At 34.4% G+C, this 26032-nt stretch overlaps 1 protein-coding gene across 11 annotated transcripts; it reads left to right on the top strand.

Annotated features, from left to right (window-relative positions):
* Positions 1–685: 685 nt before the first annotated feature.
* LOC145683203 (uncharacterized) lies at positions 686–26032 on the top strand. Of its 11 annotated transcripts, none has more exons than XM_081754574.1 (4): positions 856–987; positions 12100–12221; positions 18754–19206; positions 23206–26032. In XM_081754574.1, the coding sequence occupies exons 3-4, from the start codon at positions 18863–18865 to the stop codon at positions 24050–24052; spliced, it is 1191 nt and encodes a 396-aa protein (XP_081610700.1). In that variant the 5' UTR covers positions 856–987; positions 12100–12221; positions 18754–18862; the 3' UTR covers positions 24053–26032. The 11 variants fall into 11 exon arrangements, with proteins under 11 accessions (XP_081610733.1, XP_081610719.1, XP_081610700.1 ...); XM_081754587.1 differs by having other exon boundaries at positions 878–1045; positions 12160–12221; XM_081754567.1 differs by having other exon boundaries at positions 878–1045.

Genomic DNA, 26032 nt, shown 5'->3' with positions numbered 1-26032 from the left:
ATAATCGAGTAATTAACGAAGAATTTGTCAGGAAACGATGGAAAAATTTAAGTGACAAGTGAGTAATATTATAAAATATTTCAGTTATTTGTAGTATTAGGTACCATAACAATTGCTTCCCTCATTCCATAAGTCACTGACTAATATGTTTGATTATGTAATTATTGATTATGTAATTATTGACTAATATGTTTGAAATAGCAAAAACGAGTTTTTTACTCATGAAAAAAATTTTCTTAGTTGGTTGATTTTGCAATCTCTAATTTTATTTAGTTAATATATTTTAAAGTGAAAATAGCGGTTACCACAGAAGTATAATAATAACAGGCGCGACATTCACTTTATTTTGCACACAAAGGAAATTAATAGATATTATTATTATTATTGCTCTGAAAATTCAAATGAAAGAAGATATGAATTTTCAAGCAAAAATATTTCACATTGAAGGTTTGAAAGAGGTGTTGCAACTTGATTCGCATTCACAAAACTTCGGATGTAGTAGAGGCACATGAATTCGCAGTTCGCATTCGCAGTCGCATTCGGATGCAATGGAGGCACGACCTTAAGCAACACTGTTAAGTTGTAACCTAGGTTGAGGGCTTAGTTCAGATCCGTGTGAGAGGGCTTTCCAGATTTATCCGGAGCCTGATTCTGTAGAAAAATGCGTCAACATAATGCGAATGTACGGTTTCATCTTCAATAATCGGCATAGCAATTATGAATGTTTATTATGCCTTTTGCGTTGCGTTTTGCAAATTTAGAGTAACCAGTGCGGAATGAAACAGTACAACCTCTTTGCACTACAACAAGTATTTTGCGTGGAGGTCGTTTACTATCGTTGGGGAAAGCAGCGCCCAGGATAGAATAAGGTTTCGATAAAATCGAATATTTGAATTGTTTAAGAGAGGGAAGAAAAGTAAACTAAGTAGAATGATAAATAGATAACGAATGGTAGAGTTAACAGGAGATAGGGCTACAGTGTACAATGTAAGCTCCATCTACGCTTATATAAAAAAGACTCCTGTAAAAGGGTATAGTATATACGGTAAGGTAGAGTAAGGTAGGAATAGGTATGATAAGTCCAGGTTAGTTTAGGAAAGTTTTGATCCATTTTCTTAAAAGTAATCGAGTATAGTATCTTGTATCTGCGTAAAAATACCAACTGAAGTGGGCGTTGTGAAGTTAACCCCGAGACATATTATTACTTTTCACCAGTTACAGAACTATGTCTTAATATTTTCTTTTTAGTCACTGTACCTACGGTAGGTAACCACTTACTTCGGGGCTTGTGTATAGTCCGCTCCCCCCAGTTCTTTGTCACCGGAACTGGAAGAGTCATTACTACTGCTACTACTACTACTGCTGATGCTACTACTACTACTGCTACTACTACTACTACTGCTACTACTACTGCTACTACTACTACTACTATTACTACTACTACTATTACTATTACTACTACTACTTCTACTACTGTTACTACTACTACTTAAATCGAGAACAGAACCCAACCAACCCCTGCGGGGCTTCTAACCCGTTCCTACTACTACTACTACTATGGCTACTAACTACCACTACTACTACTACCGCTACTACTACTACTACTACTTATACAAAAAGAGCTTCCTTACCGCAAGATTTACATCTTAAATCTTTATAACATGCGATTCCGATTCATTATGAACTAGTATGAATCGTTAGAATCACTATGATTCGTTAAAAATCACTGGGGGGAGCAGGCTATACTCAATCCTACTTCGGTTCCCGGTAAAATGTTACAGAATGGAATATGTTTGGACAAAGTATGATATCTTCCGCAGTTGGTGGCTACTGAATACAACTACATGAACCAGTATTACTGCCTGCTTGTTGTTTTAACATTCTTTAACTGTCGTTTACCCATATGTGTTAATCACAAATATTTCTTGTTTACATGCTTTCTTTGCTCTTCATTAGATACATATTCATCTGTATTGTATTACTGCGCGAAATTAGAACATTTCAGCTATTAGTGTTACAAACTACGTATTATTCAGTTGTAACCAGCTCTGTAAATAAAGCCTATTATACTATTATGTAAATAAGCTTTTAAGGTTGTGTTGGGTAAAGCTCTTTATCAAATACATGCCATTGCGACGTCAAAAACCAAAGCCCTATACGAATATACTTGGTTCCTGTACTAGATTGCCAGACGAGGTTATACTTACATTCATGAAATATGAACTTTTAGCAGGAAATGCACTTGCTGCGTCAGAAGTGTTTTCTTTAAGGGGAAGTTACATTAATTAGTGCAGATTGATTTTAGTAGGACTGAATATAACTACAACATGTGGACATGTGACATAAAAACTGCAGTGTATAAAACACTTTTTAACTTTAAAGTGCAAACCAAATTGTGCTGTATGGTCACTAGAAAATACGCTTTTTATATAACAGAGTAAGGGCAGAAGCGCATTACAGAGGCCCGAGTAGTAGTGAAGGGCTGCATCCATAGGGAGCAGGCGCGTCAAGAGACATTGGAAATACGCATAAAGGAGGATAGTGAAAAAAGACCCATGATTTTTGTAGCACAGCTTTGCAACACTTTAATTATCACTTTGTGAGCTGGCTTTACACAACATTTCGCTTTATCTTGCCTTTCTTATGGAGTAACAGTGTTCAGAGGAACACTTTCAATACCTTATTTTTACGTTATTTTACTTGTAAGAGTTAAGATACTGATATATTTTGATTAGTTGCATAATCGTATTACAAAATCAAATATAATTTTTCTTCCGTGAATTTTACAAGCTTATGCACTATTGAAAAGTGGTAGCATGCTAATTATGCCCCCTTAACCTTATTTGGTTTAGATGGACTCCCTCTCATTCGTTTGTACTCTACATTTGTGTATTTCCCTTCACTACTGGAGCATATAATGTCTAGGTTAGTTAATAATACGGTGAGTTTATAAATCTTATAGTTAAATTCTTATAGTTTATCTTATACTTAAACTATACGACTTCACGTATTGACGCAATACTAGGTAAACATTCAAAAGAGAAAAATATGAGTTTCCTCTTTTGCCTGTTTACCTAGTATTGCGTCAATACGTGAAATCGTATAGTTCAAAATTTAACTTCAGTTTTCATCCTAATTAAGCACCCAACACTGATAACCTTTATTACCTTTTTTCTTATTCTCATGCTGATATTTCGTCTGATTCTGTTCGTTTTTCCGTAAAGTTGGTATTTCGATGCCGCCATCTGGGGCAGTTAACCTCGAAGTTCTTTCTTACGTGAATAGAATAGAATAGAATAGAATATCTTTATTGTCGTTAAACAACATTTGTTGCAATAGACAACGTCAAGAGAATATACAAAATATATACATTGAATATGTAGGTACATAACTAGTCACTTTTTGTTTTTTAATTCTTTCTCAAATTCTAAAACGCTATACACAGCTGTTTCAATGAGCCAAGATTTACAATGTTTCTCGAAGTTTCTATTACACATACCACGAATTTTTGTAGGTAGAAGATTATACGTCATCATCGCAGTGTATTTATAATTCTTTTTTGTTTTACTTAACCTGAAATATGGTGTATCGAGGTCGTCTCCGTATCTTGTGTTATAGCAATGAATTTTATTTCGGGTTCTGATATTTTCCAAGTTTTCTTTAATATACATGAGACAGCTATAGATAGACATTGAGAGCACTGTGATGATTTGCATCTCTTTAAAGAAAGGTCTGCAAGAGTCATTATCACGTAGTCCCTTTAACACTCTTATTGCCTTTTTTTTTTTTTTGCCATTTCAAAACGATTTGAGCACCAGTTGAATTACCCCATAATAATATACTGTAGAGCAATAGAGAATGAAAGAAAGCATAATAAGCTGACAGAAGTATTTTTTCACTAACAATAGTTTTTAGTCTACGTAATAAATATATAACTCTAGATAGTCTTCTACATAGATTTTCAGTATGTATGTTCCAGTTTAACTTTGGATCCAAGTGGATTCCTAACAATTTTACAGAATGACACTCATTCAAATCATGTATGTTGTTATTAAGATGAAAATACAAAACATCCGTCTTTAATTCATTTAATAGCAGCCTATTACAATTTAGCCATACTGAACACGCTTCTAACATTTGAGTGTTTTTAGTTTGAATATTTTTTTAAATTTTTATCCATGGTTAAGACAGTTGTATCATCAACACATACAACACTGTTAAAAGGAAGAAAACTTGGAAAATCATTAACGTAAACTAGAGAAAGAAATGACCCCAGGGCACTTCACTGTGGTGCACCAGTTGTTACGTGCAAAAATTCTGAAATTGAATTACCAACACCAACAGCCTGTTTTCTGTTACTGAGATAAGATTTAATCAGAGACAGTTCTTTTTCTCTGACCCCATAATAATTCAATTTTGAAAGGAGTATGTCATGTGACACTGTATCGAAAGCTTTAGTTAAATCTAATAGTGTTGCACAAACATTCATATTATTTTCAAAACAGTCTAATACTTGTGATACTATATTTTCAACAGCTTTTACTGTGGAACGACTTTTCTAAATCCAAATTGCGAGGAATAAAAAAGCCCATTCTCTTCAAAGAAGGTTGATAGTTGATCTTTGATGCATTGTTCAAAAACTTTCGAAACTATCGGTACTAAAGAGATTTGACGATAGTTTTCAACCTCATTTTTATCATTCTTTTTATGTACTGGTACAGTTATAGTATATTTCAGGCAATCTGGAAAAATTCCCTCAAAGAGCATCCAATTTAGTAGGTAAACCAAGGGTTCTATTATTAAGTCAATAATTTTTTTCAATAAGTTATTAGAAAGTCCATACCAGTCTTCGGTACTGGATACTTTCAATTTATTGACAAGTGAGTAAACAGTTCTGGCATTTACAAAGTTCCACTCAAAGTGAGACCTAATTTTATTTTTATATTGTAATGGTAGCATACTACTAAAATCTATTTTGTTACCCGTATTTTCCGTGGAATCGTCATTTTTTCTCAAAGTTTCTCATAATATTTATAAAGTATTTATTAAATTCACTTGGAGGTATAGATATTCTATCTTTTGTAACATTGTTTCCAGTTTCTTTGTTTATTATTGACCAAGCTGCACAGCATTTATTTTTTGAATTATTTATCCATTTCTCATTTGCTGCAATCTTTGTAGCCTTGATTTTTTTCTGTATATTCTTTTAGCAGCTTTAAACTTTTCTTGATCTCTTGTTGATCTCGTCGTCTTAGCTATGTCATATAAAGTAATTAATCTATTCCTATGTGTTTCAAGCTCTCGCGTATACCACTTTGGAGTTCTCTTAGTAGGCATATTTAAACAAACATTAATCTTTTTTGTCTTTTCTGGGGGACCGCGGTGGCTCAGTGATAGAGCGTTCACCTCTGGTGCTAGGGGTCTCGGGTTCAAACCCTGCTCCCGCCAAGTGAACTTTGTGGTGGACAAACACCGTGTGCGTGGGTTTTCTCGAGGTTCTCCCGTTTCCTCCCACTTTCTTCATTCCACCATTTCATTCATTACTCATTATCACCGTCTCCTTTAGCCTAACCGGCATAACCGTGGGACGTAAAACTCAAAATTTCATTTCATTTTTTGTCTTTTCTGGACAGCATTCATTTAAATATTCTTTTAATGTACCCAGGAAGTTTTTAAATGCTTCTGTGATGTCACTACTTTCTATAAGAATATTATTCTAGTCAGTTTCTCTTAACCTAGACCTTAGATTTTTTACATTAGTCTCACCTAATAATCTAATTTTCTTGGTAACGCAGTAGTTTCGAGTCTTTTGTGATTTCACTGGAAACAAAAGCCATACTCCTTCATGATCAGACAATAAAGGCTGTACAGTGCCACATGATACGCTATTCTTTTTTCATGGGTGATAATATTATCTAAACATGCTAATTCCCTTGTAGGTTCGTCATTAATATAGTAGAAATTATGAAACCGAAGGACATTACAAAGCATTGCTTTTGCATGTGTATTTTGTAAAATATTAATATTTATATCCCCTACATAAAATAATTTGTAATTTTTGTACTTACTGAGATAGTTATCTAATTTTTCCCACGCATTGAGGAAAACATCCACATGTGATTTAGGAGTTCGGTATACAGATACAATTATTATTCCTATACTTTTAAATAAAATACCAACTACTTCAAAGTTTTGATTGATGCAAAATTGGTGTAGATTAAGAACAGTATATTCAATTAATAATTCCTTTTTAACATAAATACTTACACCACCATGTATTGATGTTTCTTTACAGAACATGGTTGTTACCTCATATCTCGTTGGTACGTACATATACTTGTCATCAGGCTTGAGCCAGTGTTCATTCACAGAGAGTATTTCACAAGGAAAGAGGTCTAAAAATGTTTCAAGTTCAGCAAGCTTATTCCTTATGGATTGTTTGTTTAAGTGCAATAGGAGTAGAGCTTGTATACCTATATCCGTGTTGGAGTTTTGAATCCAGCTACCGTTAGTTTTAACTTTTATTAAACCATTAATATCAGTAAAATCAACAGACTTTGTTATATTTGAGGTTTTCACCCGGCCCCAGGTAGTATTACTCATACTCACGGGGTCGGGGAAAGTCAGTTTCCCTGTATTTTCCATGGCATTGAAATTGGTGCTTTAAATTTAGACTTCGTATGTAAATCTTCGCCAATTATTTTACAAATTTTTTGCCAGATGCAATTTTTACCCGCCTGATTAAAGTGCATACCATGTTCTGTGTACATTTCTCTTTTAAATTTACTTACATCTAGTAGTACAACATTTCTAAAATGATCACAGAGAGATTTTAGCTTTGTATTTACGTCTTTGACGGCTACATTAACACACGATTCTTTTATGAGGTCAAACCTATGAGGTACATTAACTACTATGACTTTAGAATATTTTACTTTTGAGAGTTTACTTCTATTTTTCTTAATTACTTTATCTCCTTCATTGCATGCTACATCATTAGTACCACTAAACAATATTACATAGTTTTCCATCTTATCTGCAGTTCCACAATTAACACCAGGTAATACATCACTAATTTTTGCTCCTGGTTTAATGAACCCTTGCACTGCTATTTTGTGCGGTAAATTTTCCCGTACCTTACTAGCCAACCTTCTATTGTGACTATCAGCATATATTAAGACTTGGGGAGGACCATTCTGTTTATCCCTTATACAGTTTTTCTTTATTGTGGTTGTATCAAAACACCTTAGGGGTTTCATTGCCTGGTTATTTTCCGTTTCCATTTCAGATACCGTGTTACACATATTGTCTGTTTCAAGTGATGCTAGAACACTAAATCTATTTGTACATAACACAGATGAATCTATTAGTGTGTCACTACTACTGTTTATTTTATGTGCCTTTGTTTGTCTAAGCATTTCCACTTTATTAGCGGAAGGATGAGATTGATATTTTTTGCAACACATCACTAGAGTTTAAATAACTTGTTTCCTTTAAATAACTTCTGTTGATCACTTTTTCCGGGATTGCCTTTTACACCTATTACACCTATTTTGTCTACTTACGCTTGGTGACCAGTAGGTATTACTTCTTGTCGTCGGAGAAATACTCGCTCGATCAGCTCTGCCCTTAACCACTTCACTATACATGTATTGCGATTGAGTCAAAACTAAGGTAGGTCTACCGGTATCGTCAAAATAATGGTACTTTGCACTTTCACTGCTATTATAGGGATTGCTATTTATACCTGATTTATTTTGTCGCAGAATGTGAATATCATCTTGTAGATGCTTTACTATTGCTCTTAGTGACTGTACGTGGTCGTAAACATCTGAAGATAAGTTAATGTGTATAGGTACTACTCTGATACGAGGTGGTTGTGCATTATTTAAATTCAAATACATTTAATAAAGTGGGCGAGATTCAGCCAAGGCTGCTCTTATATCTAATCCTTGTCAAAAATAAATAAAACTAAGAGTAATAATAAAAGGAGACACTTCTAAATATTATCTCATTAAACATATCGCACTTTTTCGAGAAAATTGACACAGAAGTCGAGAAACCTTCGGGTCCAAGCTTGTATCCCTCGCGAGAAAAATTGACATAACTCGTAACTAGTTTAAAAGTTGTTTTCTAGTCCCAATGGTTTTTTCTTTATGTGCAAACGTGTTGTAAATATAATGTATTAAAACGAAAATAACATTTTTTCATTATGGCACTTTTCTCATGAGAGACACGAGCTTGGAGCCGAAGTTTTTTGGCGTGTATCACTTCTGTCGAAAAGATGCGGTATGATAGTTAGAAAAAGTACAAAAGTAAATGCAACTTCCAATTATATATATATATAATTGTAAGCAACATAAATCTACGTTATTTCAAGTATGTGAAATACTAAACTCGTTACAAAGATAGAAAAAAACACGTAATTCTTGAGGAAAATCGCTGGTAACATAATAAGTAAATTTTTAAAGGTGTTAAATTACTAGTGGTATTTAATTATATTAGACAAGGTGTTCCATTCTCTTGGCCGTGACATAGAGAAACATTCCTCTATTTGCCTTGTCTCTGCCTCGGTATGTAAATATTTTTACTGTTACACAAAATGAATATCCAACCGATTTGTGAGCCTTTGATGCAACCATTGAGCATGTTTCGTTCTCAAGATTTTATGAATAAAGCAGCGATAAACGTTGATACCTTCATCTTGATGTTGTTGGAATATTATTGGTATTCACCCTGGATAAATATTTTCTGTGTAGACTATAACCAAACTGAATCTGAGTTTTGAATTTTTTTTATATAGTTTTAGATTTGTGTGTCGAAAGAGATTGCCCATATACTGGGTCACAATAGACAAACAACGGTAGAAAAAGTACATTTATTGGGTACAGCTTTACTGGAGAGGTTAAGTAATCTTTTCCATTTAAAGCAGGCACAATAGTGTAATTGCGTTATTGTACTGATTAGAAATATGTTTATTCAAATTAGTTTCTTATATGATAGCAGCCCCGAAGTTTGCACATCAGTAGAGTAGGAAATGTTAGGATCCACGATTTTTGTCCTTATACCCAGGCCTGCAACAATGAATCAGGTGTTAAAATGCATATTACATACCTTGATGTGTATTTTACTGTATTACTTAGTCGCTATTATGGACAATTTATCGTAGCTAGCAATGTAACCACTGGCTTCCTTGTGCATAGTGAACACACGACGATGCCTGGGCACCATCACAACGCTCCATAATTATCGGTATGTTCAGGACGTATTAACAGATAGAGTATTACGTTCATCGGTCTTCACTAAACAATACTCAACAATCATTCCATGATCATCTTGAAGGACGATACACTATAAGGGTATAAGTTATGAACTGAAGGCGCTTACGTATTTATACTGGATTACTCCTCACAAACGTTTGTGCGTGTAAATCAATTTTCGAAATCTATAATAAACAATACCATCAGTGTTGTAATTGAGATAATTGTGTAATGTGCTGTAATGATAAATTTTGTTATCAGCAATATGGAGTCCCTCTACACTACTATAGGGATGTGCGAACATATCTGGATCAAAATGTACCTAGCCACTGGACATAACACATGGAAGTAATCGAGTTTCCTACGCGTTCTTCAGATCTTCATTTTTTAAAATATGGTACAGCCCAATGGTAGAACATGCCGTGATCTGCGATGTGATCGCAGAAAATTTGCTGCATCTGTGCAGAAAAATTGTCAGAGGAAAATTAAAACTTGGCAACAGAAAAGTATAAAAACATGCCTGCTTTGTGTAGATGTCGTAAATGCACGGACGACTCGCATAAATATAGTTTGAACGTTTTTTTACGTAGCATAAAGTTTATTTTTAACAATCACAAGTGTTTTTCTGCTAGAATTGATGATAGATTCCTTCAAAATCCAATATCTATGCCATTCTATTGTTAACTGATACTTACTTATTGTTGAATAAAATATCAAAATTTATGCAGAATGCCGATAACTTACCTTGGAACACTTAACTACTTCCCATGGTCCATCTCACGGACTTTCTTGAGTTTGATTTAAAGTTTCAAATGAACAAGCTTTCAGAAATTATTACGATTGTAAGTGTGGAAGATATGGCTCACAACATACGGGTGCTACCAAGTCAGTTTTTTCAGAACAAAACAGTGATCGCTTCCATATGTGAAACTGATCATTTTTATGGAATTCCACTAATGGACCAACTCATCAGTTCCAAAATTTCTGAGATCTGGAATAAAAAAAAAAAAAGTAAACCAGAGGAAGAAAAGGCTGATACTGCTTTAATGAAACATGTTTTCGTAGAATACCCAAAGTTTTAAAATTCTCTTCTGTAACAATTTGAAGTTTGTACACATGAGTCTGATGCTGACGCAAACTTCTTGAAGTAGGGATTTCTTTTAAACTTTTCAAGAAGTAACCTTTCTGATGAGCAAGCAGAGAAAGACTTTGTCTTCTTCAAATTTCTTTGAGTTTGTGAGTGTATTCCCATTTCAGTTTTTGATAGATATAAATCAGAATATATTATTTTTTGAATACAAGCTTTTCATTAAACTTATGCAGGACTTGGTAGCCAGCTCAAGAAATGAAGGAAAGTTTTTTTGAATTGAAGACTCCTTTTAGAGTTGTAGTAACAGATTTCCGAGACAAATACTCTGTTGCAGTAAAGCTAATGATGTTTTGTTTGAGTATACTATTGTCTGAGGCCATATGTGAAAGCTGGGGTTCAGTGGTTACTAATGTGATGGAGAAAAGACCAACAGCAAAGGATGGATTTAGTGATGATATTGGAACAACAGACCATCTTACATACATTATTCTAAATGGACCCCATCAGATATAAGAAATCAAGAAAAATTCTTAAAGCTGCTCTGCTGCTCTCATTACAAAATACGGTGTATCCTTATCATTTTTCTTAAATAGCAAAACTTCCAAAAAATGTGACTTCACAAGTTATAACTCGAATTAGGGATACCGCTGAAAACTGTTTACCATGATTCATGTAACGCTGTAATAAAAACATGATGGTATTATCTTCATCTTTTATTTGAAATTCCTGCAGAAAATTTTTGGCTTCCAAACGCTCATCGCAGAAAGACAAAGAAAGTTCTGTCATCGGGTGGTACAGTAATAATGGGATGTAAACCACGTAACCCGTACACACTCTGGAATGAGATTGAAATGGTGTGCGTAGAAATCCCATTAGACACTTTGGTGCAAAGTATGCAACTCGTATCCCCTAGTACGCAGTCGTGACTCGAAATCAGAAATGTATCAATACTGAAGGCAGTTTCGGAAATTTACTTGAAACATTGGGAACATTAGTTTGACCAAAACTTATATTTATTTTACAAACATAACTGGCATGTGTTTTCCTGGTGGACATTTTGTAGGTTAGGAAATCTATTTTCGGTGAGAGTTTAATATCTAAACGTTTTTTCACGCATCCAGTACATATATTACATATGTAGGCATGACAGCATACAGTAACACGGTAACATTGTACATGGCAGGAGTTTCGAACCGGTGTGTCTCAACACCCTATGAGGTGTGTCGTGAATTATTAGAAAGATAATAAATAAATTGGTTAGAATCAATTCTAAGACACTAGATCAGTGAACGCCTGCAACAGCAGCAACAATGTCCAGTGCTACACAATGTCATTATTTTAAGAGTATATGTTTTCATTATCATTTGTGTATGTGCAAGGACGTTTTCTGAGTTTTAACCCTCTTAAACAAGATATTTAAAACTGAACATTTACTCTTTAAAGAAATATTAATATATATAGTTCTTGGAAACTCTCTTAATGAAACTGCGTACGCCACTCAATAAGTATATCATGTTTTGAGGCATACAGTGAAGTGTTATCAGAAAAGAAAGGAACCACTGGTATAAGGGTTCAAATCAAGGATAAGCTGGTAGTGTTGCTGTGTTAACCTTACAGAAACACACATAGCACTGTGCAGAATATCAGAGATATACAATAACTTTTCATGAAAGTAAATTCGCTTGTTTAGTGAAGATGTAGGGAATTTCGATTAAGAATTATATTACAAAAATCTTTTTTTTTTATTAGTAGGGAGCAACGCACATACCTATATATAGCGTATACTGATTATGGATTTGTTATCTTCAGCTTAAGATATTGTCGTAGTGGAGTCCGCACATCACTTTTCCTCAGCACACAAGGTTATTCCGGTAAGGGTTTAAACTATCTATTTACAGAACTTAATTTATGATCAGGTTGTTGATGTAGTGGTAGCATACATTTTCCCTAGCATTTAGGGAATATAAAAGTTCCCTCGCTTGGTGTACATCAGAATAATTAAGGATGTAGTGAGATTAATACAATATATGTATTATAAACTTTTTTTCTTTGAGTTTTTTTTATTAATTAAAACTGTTGTTTATTACACAAGTAAGGCATGTACTACAACTGTTTATATACAAATGAACATCATTATTTAAAATATATTATTCCTATGACGACAACCATTAACGCAATGACGAATTAAAATTTATAGTTCTTTTCCTTAAGTTTTCAGATATTAATATGTAATATCTCCATGCAGCAAATCAACAATATCGTAGTAAATGATAGAATATCAGTAACAATTAATAGAAGTATACAAGAAAATAAGGAATTAAGCTAATTGTTTAGAGTTACAAGATGATTAAAATAAATGTTATGATTGGTCTCTAAGAAATAAGCTACATTTCTACACCTAGCACTCCATTTTCGACAACGACAAACACATTCAATGTTACCAGAACACAGAACAGGAACTGGAGACCACAGTTTAGCACTATAAATTTTTTAAAAAGAAAGAAGTCCGTCTAAGTTCAATATCTTAGGCAAATCTTTTCGGAATTAGTGATAAAAAATTGAAATAAGAATATCATCCCAGCGAAGAAATATAAAGGGAAATAGAACGGATTTACTAAATAAACTTAGAAAGCAAATCGCTGTCCATCATCATGTTTATACTACTTATTTTAAGTAAAAAATTTCATCCAGCTCTTGTGCTGATGGGAAGGATTTTAAAATGCTGACTGCATTTCCTCTCTGTGTTGCTAGGCTTATTCGTTGTATTAAATAGTGTTTGCTTCTTGGGTCGCCTGACTTCTTAATTAAAGTTGATCCTAACTCATTCAAAAATTCACTGGCTTCTTTGCTAAAAACTCCCATCGTTTCTGTAGCAAAGGCAACAAAAAGATGGTCTTCTTTCAATCTGGAGTACTTTGTATGTTTACGTTTAACCGCTGCTTCTGCTGCATTTCCTGCTTCCTCACATGTTAGTGTTATGTATGAAGGAGCGAAAGTATCAACACATGTTACATCCCATACAAGACTCTGGCCCATTTTCCAAGGGATTAAAGTTACTCCGTCCGGTCTTTTACCATCATTTCGATACAATCCTTGTGGCTCAATGATGCTAGGAACATCGATGCTGGCGAGTGCTCGTTTGATTATTTGGTTTAATTCCGTGTGTCGTGTAATTCTACCACCACTTCTAATGCAGCTCAAAGCATGTAAACCTTTCTCGTCCACTCGATCTTGACATGCACATGTGAATGGCTGGCAAACATTTAGTCCCAAGCGTAATGCTACACATATTTTGAAAATATTATCGTCTAAAAAAGTTCCGATGTTTTTGGAAGGTGTAGCTTGTAACCAGGCGCCAGACTCTTTTTTTCTGAAGTGCTTTTAGGCGAGCAACGTCAAAACTATTTTGTGAAATTACCTCCTTCCCAGCTATCTCGTTTAGTAGGATTATTATAAACTATTATAAACTATAATGATGTATTATAAACTATTTTAAAAAAAAATTGAGATAAAGGTAACTTCATATCAGAAGAGTGAGTTAAGATATAATTACTTCGTTACATCATTATTGGCAGGGCTTGAAATATCTTGCTTTCAGGTACTAGCCCGACTATTTTACAGTCACAGTGTTTATATAAATAAACAAGAATCGCGTTTTTGATTGGTCGGGCCTTACTCGCGAAATGTAAAAGGTACTCGCCACTGGCGAGTGGAGTGACTATTTGAAGCCTATCATACTTCAACGTGTAGAAAACCAATTAATTTTACAAAATATAAAGTCCAGCGTACTAAAATGTCTCGTTCTATGTATTAATCCTCTTACCAGCATCTAAAATAATAGGCATTCATTAAGCAATTACCTCTTTCAATATTTAAAGGATAAGAACTTGAAATATAAATAAACATAAAAACTTAGATCTATTAATAGAACATATCTTTTAGGAAAATAAAGGATATGTAGGGAAACATATAAAAGTTGTGAAGCTGTTATGTTAATTCCTCAGAACTCACAACAAGGGTGATTTAAACCAGCTGTTTTTTTAAAAAAAAAGAACCACTTGGTTTAAACAAAAAAAAAAAAAATGTTTGTACGAGTGTAAGAGTTTGTAAAATTTTGATGAACACAGATTTATGATTTATCACGTTTCACTCCCGTGTATTATTCGTATTATATTCAGACGTAAATTCCCCATTCATTACTCAAAGAGATTATACTACAAAAGCAACTTTTGTTGTTCTTATGTTTACCGTATGAATGTTTATTTTGTGATTTTTTTATAGTTGTTATTATGTAATTGTAATCAAAGAAAAATTAAATATTGTTTCATTTTAGTAATGTTTTACTATTGATAAAATATATCGAAATGCCGTACTTTTTTGGGGGGTCATACAAACCCCACGAGAGGCATTTATTGAAATCAGAAGTATCCTTGGAATCTGTTTATGTATAAATGGGACAAAGCCAAAGTAGAATAAAATAACTCGTATCTTTATTGACCTCTCTTAATAATATGTACATTAAGTCGCTGTATTTCTTTAACTTGCATTAATAAAAGTCGTAGTAAAGTAACTTCGACTAAATTAGTTCTTCTGTACTCTGCAGTATTTTGAAATTGGCCATCTGTAATTCTGTATAATGGTTTCACTTGTGCAACTGCTTATCTTTTTCTCCTTCTGAAATTACTCTTGACAATTATATTAGCAAATATGTAAAGATCAGTACAACGTATTTTTATCAGGAGTCTGTGAGTGAGTCGGCAGACACATCGCATTTGTGGCCAATTAGTACCGGTTTCGAGTTCAAATGGATGACAGTTTCTCTCGGATGTAAGTCAGGAAGCGGTTTGGATACCGCTTTAAGCTTGTGTGACCACTTCTAGCATAACCCGGTTGTTGCATAGTAACACCAAAGCGATGCGAACTTCTGTCCATATGTGATATAAATACATAGAGCAAATTATTTAAACCTAAAAAACCTGGTTTGAGCTAAAAAAAAAACGGGTTTGAACAAACAAATCATTTTTTGTTTTCTTTTAAAAATAAAAACTGGTTTTTGCCAACCCTGCTGACAACACTGTTCAAATATAAATTGATATATATCAGATGGGTCAGAAATGTGTACATGATTTGAACCGTCACTGACAATGTATTTTCCAACTCACAACGTTAAACATTTCGAGAAATGTCAAGTTTCCTCAAGGTGACATGAGAATTGTTGGTCTAGCTGAGCAACCTAGTTAGTGAGAAGAGAGTAACTTTAACATGACTCACACAGATTTAAACAGTGGAATTGTGATTATGACACTGACCCACCTTCAAGGGTTACAATTATACATCTACGAGGCCAATTACGGATTCATGGAACAGTATGTGACGAGCAGAAGATATGTGATAGAGAAGCCTTGCACGGCTACAAGTGCTAAATCCTCAGTTGCGTTAATGAAGTGTTTCAGCGTGCACCACAAAAATATTCATATCTTTACGTAAGAACAGTGTAAATTCTAGTAGTGTGCTACACAATGAAGGAAGTAGATTGCGTGTGTACATTCCAAGGCTGGTGCAACAGCTAAGTGGGAACGACCCAGATCTCAGGATACAATTTTGTGAATAGGTTCAGGAGATAGTTACACGTGAACCGGGATTTATGAGTAATATTGTTAGGTTGTATGAAGCAGAATTTGAACTTAATGGAACTCTCAGTATTGAGCTTAAGATTATTCCCGTATTACTGTTAAAAAAGCTGCCATTTATCTGGTGTAATTGCGTAGTGTATTGTATCTTATAGGACTCGTTTAACTTTTCCGTTTTGATGATAGTGTAACTAGAGAAAAGTATTCTACGATGCTACGTATTCTATTTTCCCTGCCATTTGTGCAATGTACTGTAATAATAAAGTTTGTTGTCACCAAAATGACGTCCTTCCACACTATTATGGTAGTGTGGGAGCAAATCTGGATGAAAGTGTATGAAGCCACTGGGCATAACCATAGGTAGAGTTAGGAATTGATTGCAGGGGGGCAGACCTCTTGTCTGCTGGGAAGCACGGTTAATATAAATCAGAATTGAAGGATGTTATAAGTAGCATTTTTGTTTGTCAAAAAGTTGGGGGGGGGCAGTGCCCCCACATAGCCCCGCCCACGGGCATAACACACGGAACGAATCGAGTTTTCTACACGCTCTCCAGACCGTAAGTTTCTCATTTTTTTCTTATATGGTACAGTAAAAATGAGATGATGTAAACCACGTAACCTGGACACATTCTTGAATGTGATTCAAATGGTGTGCGCAGAAATCCCATTGAACATTTTGGTGTGAAGTACACAAGCAGTCGTGTCTCGTAATCAGAAATGTATCAATACTGAGAGTAATGATTTTGGACATTTGGACAACAACCATTTGGGGGGGGGGGCTCAGTGGTAGAGCGTTTACCTCCGCTGCTTGGGGTCCCTGGTTCCATCCCAGCTCGTACCGTATGGACTTTGTGGTAGAAAAACCGTGCTCGTGGGTTTTCTAAAGGGGGTTCTCCCGTTTCCTTCCACTTTCTTCATTGCACCATTTCATTCGTTTCTCATCATCACCGTCTCCTTTAGCCTAACCAGCAGAACATGGGACGTAAAACTCAAAGATTTCATTTCATTTCATTTTTCAAGCATTTGGAACATTCAGTTCGACCAGAAAGTACACTTTATTTTCAAATAGAACTGTGGTCGTATGTTTTCCCGATTGATAACTTTTAGGTTGGGAAATAATATTTCTATGGCAGTTTAAAGTTTGTATACATTGTTTGACGCACTTGATACATATAATACTAGGAGGCGAGAGAGGTCTTTAATACTATCGAATAATTGTAAGAAATAATACAAGTGGATTTTTACATGAATCGAAAAATGCTCATTGAAGGCTGCATGTATAATTTGTGTTTATATTATTATCTATTGTGGTTTTTAAATCAAGTGAAAACCAATTTTGAGGCGTAAGTAATCGAAATTATATAAATGTGGAGCGCTGATTCGTCGGTGGTGAATACTCAAAATTTATTAGGAATATTTTAAGTATCAAAGTAATACACTACTTAAGTATAAAACCTGAAAGAACTGTAAGAAATGACAATATATGATGCTGTGCAGTAAAAAGGTGTGAATAGTTGAATTAATAGTAACTACAAAATAGTAATAGTAGCTTTGAATTTTTTAGTCATATAATGTTGAAAACGAGGAAGGCAACTATGGGATAAAACACCATTATAAGGTTTAGCGAAGATGAGTTTGTTGGAACGGAATATATAAGAAAGACTTTTACTGTAGAATGTTACCTCAAAAGAAATATTTTTCTTTTCAAATAGAAAAATTAAGGGTTCCCTTAGTGTCTGTGTGTCTCTTGCTTTCTACTTCATTATAATCCAGTCATGGAGCGAGTGCGTATTGAAATTGCTGACCATATAAACATGTTTGTACAATAACAATATTTGTACATTATGATTAAATGTAGGAAAATGATCTTGTCCCTTGCAATAATAACCAATTTTATGGAATTGATTGATGACTTTGTAAGGCACAATGATGTTAAATATAAAATGGTCAGAAAGTTTCACAACGCATGCTAACTTAATCCGTCAATTAGTTTTCAGTAAGAGAAGTCGGTCTTTTCACATTGGGGGGCGTATATGACATGCTCCCAGTTTGAATTTATCGTACAGACGTTTAATAGTTGATTTACTGGGATTGCTATAGTGGGCCTTATTAGATTGCAATGTTATTACGTACTCTCATTATTCTGCCTATTAACTCTTGAACGCATGAGGATGTTTCAATTCAGTTTTTTTAAACAGTAGATAACTGGATCGATTATCTCTACCAAATTAGATAATGAATCAATCCGTAAACATCTTTACGGGTAACTGACTAATATCGTATCGATACCGCATTTTCTGCTTTTGAAATCTAAGGTGTATGATCATCGTATGCTAGAAGTTACCTTATCGTGTCCTTAGATGGCACGGGTTGTGACGATCATTGGGCGAAATTGAGACTTGTGAGCTATCCTTTTTAAGAGAGTTTATTTGGAAGATGAGTTCTCAAGATGTGCCTGTGCATTGCAAAACGCAGCAATTTCGCAACTTAAATTCTTTGTGTATTTTTCCAATATTAAAATTCTTCCCTGGATGGCGTACACCACGCTGCTTTTGTATTGAACTAGAAGTTTCTTGCCTCAGTTATAATCTCCTGTCATCTTCAATAAGGTAGGTAATATTTATGCCATGGGTTGTGGGGCTAATATATACTGTGACGTAGTGTGTAATTTAATACTGTATTTCATGTTAAAACTAGGTTTGCTTTTACTGTTTCATTCTTTAAGAAACTGAGTGTGTTATTTGTTTCAGTTACTCATTTATTTTGTTTTCAGGTTCTTTTGAGTGGAATTGTGTTTACCTAAACAAAAAGTGCACATGGATGTTTAGTCTTTGACTTCAAAATAAACTTCAAATTATTACTCTAAATTAATTAATGAGACAATGGGAGACAAAAATGAAACAAAATTTGAAGTACCTTTTGTAGAATGTAGAAGTTTCATCAAGACAGAAAACGTCGATTGTTACGCTGACGAAGAATCGCTAGAACCGGAGGATACGGAATTCGTAGATATCAAAGAACCGCATTTACCTTTATTCACAGATAATCCAGCAGTGCCTGAAACTGTAACATGTGAATCGACTTTCGACACAGAACTTGAAATAAAAGTTGAAATAAAGGAAGAAAAACTTTGTGATGATATTTCTCTTTCAGAATCATATGAATCGTTGTCAAGTAATAAAGCCGAAGATAATCTAGATGGGAAAAGTGGACCTGACTTTCAAAGGTATATTTTAAATTTTATAATTTATAGTATGTTTCTTGTTAACATAACATCTTCGCTTTCTTAACTAAAACGTTAACATAATATTGGCTTCTTCAAAACATGTATCTATATTACGTACAATGCGTGATTATGTACCGCTAAAACCATTTTGTCATAATTAAGGGATTTTTCTGTAAGAATAAATAATTTTTTCTGTGGAATTTCTCCTGCATGTGCATAGAGAAAACATTCATGCGAAATAATTATTCAGTCGGCGGACTTACTCATGGAAGAGGCTACAGTGAAAATCTTTACTAAAATTAATTTATCGTGCTTCTAAGTTTTTGAACATAACTGAATCGTTTCAGTTATTCACTGGTATTTTCAAAGATAGAAGTGAGCAGCACACTGAATTGAGAAAAAGGCAAAAGAAACGTGAATTATCGGAAAATTGTTGAGTGGATTCGAACGCATGCATTCAACCTCCTTGACGATAGCGCAGTTGTTTTCATAGCCACTGGGTTTGTTGCAAATGATATTGCAAATTGTGAAAAAGCTTACGAAATTAATTTAAAATCATTCAAGTCAGTAGAAAATTGCATCTTTAATAATGTAAATTTGAAGCCGAACAACACAGTCAAACCCATCTCTATTAATAAATGTGGAAATTCAATATCAGAAAGTCAACTATCTCTGTAAATCGAGACCAGCTTTACAAATCAATTTTTCATCTCATATGGAAGCAGGAAAATAAAAGATTATTACAAATTCGAATTCAATTCCGAAGTCCACGTTTTGATTGCAGTTACAGTATGAAGGAATGTACGAAATCCAACATTTTTTTTCGTTGTAAAACAGGACCGTAACTTGTGGGGAGTAGGGGTATCTGCCCCTTACAGCGAAGCTCCCCGCCGTTTGAGGGGCCCAGTTTGAGACAAAATTTCCTTACTCCATATGCGATACGAAAATGAAATTATAAATGAAAAATCAAACAGGTTCACTACATTACATAAACAAAGTAGCACACAAAAGGTAAAAAGAAACAAAAATGTGTCGTGGGCCCATTTCAGTAAAAAAATTCTATAGAGGCCCTTGAGATTTGTCAATATTTTCCCTTTAATTAATTTGTCAAGTATGCAACTGGCCCAGGGGTGTAACAAATGGCCCCGGATACCTTGCCGTGTGGTAGAGCCCAGAGGCTCCGGGGCCCCATAAAGAGTAAGAGAAAGTTGGAAAGAGGGAGCCCAAGAATTAGAAAAACTTTCTAGAGGGCCCAATACACTTATAAGTTACTGTGCTGTTGTAAGATTAAGGTGGCCGCTGATGATGCTGATGCAGATATAGTGAAGGAAGTAATTTCCATTGCTAAATCTATTGGAAATCCCACCATATTAATTTAATAGCTCCGCCGGACAACGTTGCAAGTGACAAATTCTGTCAGATTGAGATTTTAACGATAACGGTGTTGTAATAGAAGTTCCAGTTCTATGTAACATCATTTGGTATAAATGCATAGTGTTTGAAACGAAAAAAAGGAAATTGAAAGTCTATACATAATGAACATGTAGTTTTTTTTCGATTTCTGTTAGCTTGGATTGTTACTTGCGACGTTGTTCGGCTGAGCCATTCAATTGGAGAAAGATACAAATTTATTGATTCTCTTATTAGGTATGGAAGCAATAGACTTATTACCCGTTTACACGAAAAATAGCAAAAAAATGAAAGCGTGTTCAAAAGTGAAAGTTAATATTTTTATTTTTGCGTGCGGTGACTGGATCTGACGTCATTTTACGGCCAAGGTAAAATCAGTGCCTTGAGCTTACTTACCAAAAGCACAGAACTGTGGGAAGAGAAAAAAAATTGAACATAGCAGCTAGAACCAAGGATGAGGTGAAGGCTATTGTTGAAGAGTTGGTGTTTTGTATACGGTCGCAGTATTTACAAAACTGGATGAAATTCGATGCTTTCTCCAGAAATAAAATGTAGCTACAAAGTCCCTAAAATCAAAATTTGAAATTATTACTCTCCCACGCACTTCCAGCCTAGTTAGTGATGGGCAGTGGAAATATTCCCGGGTTTTTTCCCTGGCATATAAATTCCCGGGAAGGAATTTATTACCATTTCTTTAGTTTATCTTCCAAATTATAAGACCCATATAACTATTTACTTTCTTTTCCTTTATTATGATTAACTTCTAGGTTTTAAATAATTTGGGGGTTAACTGTACTTTATATAATTAATGTTTTTTTTAAATTCCATTTCCATTTGCACTAAAAAGTAGCAAAGTACTAGTCTAGAAATGATGAAAAAGAACCAGTTTGTAAAGAAATGTGGAAATTATATAGAAGTAGAGACGAAGTACTATTAATACACCCGAACCACCGTTAGTAATAGACGTCGGTTTGTCTCTTGTCTCTGACTCGAATTTCTGAAGAGTACTTGGACTTCTCGTACATGTGAAATTTCGAGAAATAGGTAGGAAGTAAAGTCGTGGCAATATTACGTGCAAAATTATAAAGTTAAGTCAGTATCTTGCAAATGTTATAACATAAATATGTATGCGCAAATGTTGATAAAATGGCGAGACATGTGTCTTCTGGCAGTTACTCAACCTAATTTGTTTATAACATTTAAAACTTTAATATATTTATATTAATAGTAGAGTTACGTTCAGAATATCCACTTACCTATAAATTTAAACTGTTTAGCGGTGTAAAAGTATGTGGACTTACTATACCATTTTTTACTTGCATAGAACATATTGTAAGTAAATATACATTTATGCGTACTCTCTAAATATATAAAATATTAAAAATAATATCGTTCAGAATATACATTTTAAAGAATCGTCTGGAAACAACAGTTATAATATACTGTTAAAAAATGAATTTACCTTTGAAATCATAATGTAGTAATAGAATAGCAATTTTTTTGTCAATGTACATAAATTCCCATTTTGGAGAATCTTCCGGGGAATATTCCCGAAAAATATCTTCCTGGGAATTTGTTCATCACTAACCCTAGCACACGCAATCATTAAGGGCGTACTACCAAGTACAGCGGTGGATTAAAAGTGATGAAACTCGAACAGGTTTGGGAGAGAAGCTTAGTTACGCTTTTTGATGCAATTTACTCTGAACTAATTTTTGTCCATTAAGAGAAGTGCTTTTTTTGTGTGTAAAAGTGGATTGTTGTACAGTGATAGGTTTGGGTTTTGTAATGGTTTTTGTTCCAGAAAACTAAAAAAAACTGACGGCTAACAAGAGAGTGAGACGCATGAAGAAATAATACAAATGAACAAATGATAAGTGACAGCTATAATACTCATATTTGCTGTCAGAATATAGCATTTCAAATTGAAGGATTTGTCATAATCTACCACGGCTTTTAATACCTGAAGATCTAAATTTATTACATCAGTGAAATCCTCCTTCTCTCTCACCATTCTCCCAGCAATCGTGATCATATATTTTATATAAATTAAAAGCCTATATAATTCCTGCAAATCATATATCAATCACTTTTTCAATTAAAACAAGTTTGTCCCTGTTATTCCGATTGAAAGTTCATAGTAGTGCATCAATAATTATATTTTTCTTAATTGGATATAAAATTCTCGGCTTTCACACAGGTTCAGATTGAAGATTAGTCCAAACTATGATAAGCGGAATAAATATACGTTAATGGCAGAACGATTGTTGTAGATGCAATGGTTGATTTTTAATGAATTTTAAAATGAAAACGCTGTTTTCAACTTTAATAGGGGGCTCGAGTGTAAGCGGAAGGGGAAGAGGTGGGGAATTTTCTTCTTAAATACAACTGGCATAGTACTATCGTATGGGACAGCTTTCATTTTCCTGTAATTCTTCTGTCTACATGAACTTGATTGACTGGTGTAATATATCTCACCAGAGAGTTCGTATAAAAGTAAGCCTTCACAGGTGAATTCACGTCTAATATATAGAATTCGTACAGTCCACAGTACGAATATTAATAAATCAAACTTTGGAATTTTTTCAGTACTACTGTTGGATCTGCCTCGGAGTGTGACACCTCTAGTGGGAAATCTACTTCGGGGAAACTTGATGTTCAACATATAACGCCCCAATCATGTCAGGATTGTGGAAAAAAGTTTCGTAATAAATCAGCTTTGAAAAGGCACAGATTAGTTCATACAGGAGAGAGACCACATTTGTGTCAGAATTGTGGAAATGCATTCAGACAAAAGTCGTCTTTGAAAAAGCATATTTTAACAGCACATACAGGAGAGAAACCATATTCATGCCAATATTGTGAGAAGACTTTCACTACAAATTCAACTTTGAAGAAACATACTTTCATACACACTGGGGAGAGACCATATTCTTGCCAGGAGTGTGGGAAGGTATTTATTCAAAAGTCCAATCTTAGGAAGCACTCATTAATGCATAGGGATGAGAGACCATTTTTTTGCGATGTTTGTGGCAAAAGGTTCGCTCATAAATATGGTTTGGGGAAACACAAGCAAACTCACACAGGTGAAAAAGCGCATACTTGCCATGAGTGCTCTAAAACATTTACTCAAAAATCTATTTTAAAGCAACATTTATTAAAACATACCGGCGAGAGACCATACTCATGCCAGTATTGTGGTAAAAAGTTCACACAGAAGTGGATTTTACAAGACCACACATTAACACATACAGGTGAGAGACCACATTCATGTGAAGTTTGTGGTAAATCTTTTGCTCAGAAATCTACTCTGAGGCATCACGCGTTAATTCATACAGGGAAGAAATCACATCATTGCCAAATTTGTGGTAAAACTTTTACGCTAAAGTTTGCATTGAAGCAGCATCTTTTAACACACAGAAGTAAAACCTCATAAATATGCAACAAAGAAAATAAATATAAAAATTTGCTATAACTGTGACAATCAATTGCAAATCATCATAAAACTAATTCTAGTACCTCTTACTATAATGTTATCTTTAAAGTAAGTAAGATTATGTTAGAACTCATTATTGACAAGAGATTTGTTTAATTTTGCGATAATTTTATCGTTTTCCTTTTATCTGAAGTCGTTTGCTGCAATTCATTAATATGTAGTATAAAACTTTTTTTTTTTTTTTTTTTTTAAATCTCCTTCTCGGATACATATCTTCTATAATATTTCTCTTCCAGTCAAAAGAGGATTAAAATTGTCATGAACTTTTAAGTAATTTCAAAGTTATGAAGTAAAATCTATAGTTTTATAACAATATGTATGGATTCTATTGAAATCTTCGTTTTCATTACATGGTTATATAGAGATAAGTTGCCAATATTTCTTAAATCGAGGGAATGATATTGAATATTCTGAACATAATAAAAAAAATTTCGGTGTCAATATAGTGATCTCTCCCTCAATCACACTTCTCAAATCTTTTATAACAGTTTCAGATTATTTTCTGAAGTCACCATTTTGTATTTTTCCTTTTCACTCATGATTATGTCATGTGTATACTAAACACTGTCAGAGTAACAAAGATTGTATTGTTTTGTAGACTCCCGGCGGGAGCTCATGTGGTTCGGATTCCACGTTAATCAGTAGGTCCACGTCTCATATAGCCTCGCTGCTGAACGGGACGTAAAACTCAAAATCAATCAATCAATTGTTTTGTAGACTTCTAACTGGTAAGCTCATTGACAAATTATGTTAACTTGTGGATGCTAAAATTGCGGAGCTCCTTTGTGGATCGTTGCGAGCTCATGGTTTTCATGCTAGTGTAGTAGAACAAAGGTTCTCAAAGGATAATAGAAAGTACGTAGGATGCCTGCTGCTTGCCTTTTGGGATCCTGTGAAATCCCATACTGTGGCATGCTGACAAAGGGTGGCCGCCTCCTGGAAAACAACGCATTTGATCATTACTCGAATGTTAGTCGAAAATATGCACGACCCTAAGTATGAAATTGGTCATAGTTCGCGTTTTCTCTTGACTGCACATCTTCGTTCCACCTTTTCTCAACCATGTAGTCATTTCTTAAGGTCAAGTACTTCTGCAATGTAGCCACGCTGCTTTCTGAGTTTTATTAATGGATTTTCGATTACTAGACTTTACTTCACGTTGGGACTTGTAACACAGCAACGGCGCAGTCTCAAGCTGTCCATTACCATATGACCTACAAAGGTATGTAGGATTACACATGTAAAATTTCAGCGCTCTACGATATGTGGAAGTGCGGCAGGATAAAGCTTTCTCGCGCACCTCCCTTTAGCAGGCAAATTTTAAAGAAATCGCACATGTGCAAATTACTCAGGAGCTATTGATTTGCGACCCCAGGTTCATATAGGTGAAAATGTTCCAAAGGAGTTGCAGAATATTCCCTTGCGAGGAATGCATCGATTTACCAGTCACCCTGTATATATCTGTCGCTTGGGTTTAAAAGGGCCAATGTCAAAAATATTTTGGAAAAAAACATTTCAAGTTTCTTACATTTTTTTGTTTGAAGGTATTTCAAAGATACATACAGATAGAAAATTCATACTTTCACTAATGGAAGATATGTTTATGCCGTATCGGATACTTTCATGAATATATTTTTCAGCTTATCTCCGAGATATCTCTTGACATTGGCCCTTTTGATCTTGAAATTCTGCTAGTTAATTAACAGATACAATGACATTGGCCCTTTATTGAAAGTTTAAACTTTGAGCTTGCTTACAAATTATGCTTTTAGCATAACACATTCCGCTATAATATGTAACTGTCATGAAAATTATGTAGCTAATCTTCTTCTTGAAGTGAAACATCAAGCATATAAGTGAAATTTTAACAGGTGTTCCCTTATTGTATTACAAATCTCAAAACAAAGCTAGAAACTTGTT

This window comes from Thermobia domestica, chromosome 1 (genome assembly GCF_964235325.1).
Source record: "Thermobia domestica chromosome 1, izTheDome1.hap1.1, whole genome shotgun sequence".
In the NCBI taxonomy this organism is placed as follows: domain Eukaryota; kingdom Metazoa; phylum Arthropoda; class Insecta; order Zygentoma; family Lepismatidae; genus Thermobia; species Thermobia domestica.
Note: the sequence above shows the minus strand (reverse complement) of the source record. Positions and strands in the feature narration are given on the sequence as shown.

Bases quoted from the DNA above. Each gene is read 5' to 3' on its own strand.
- LOC145683203 (XM_081754607.1), top strand. From the start codon at position 18,863: ATGGGAGACAAAAATGAAACAAAATTTGAAGTACCTTTTGTAGAATGT. The intron at 19,207-23,205 runs GTATATTTTAAA...GAATTTTTTCAG, and splicing joins AGTGGACCTGACTTTCAAAG to TACTACTGTTGGATCTGCCT.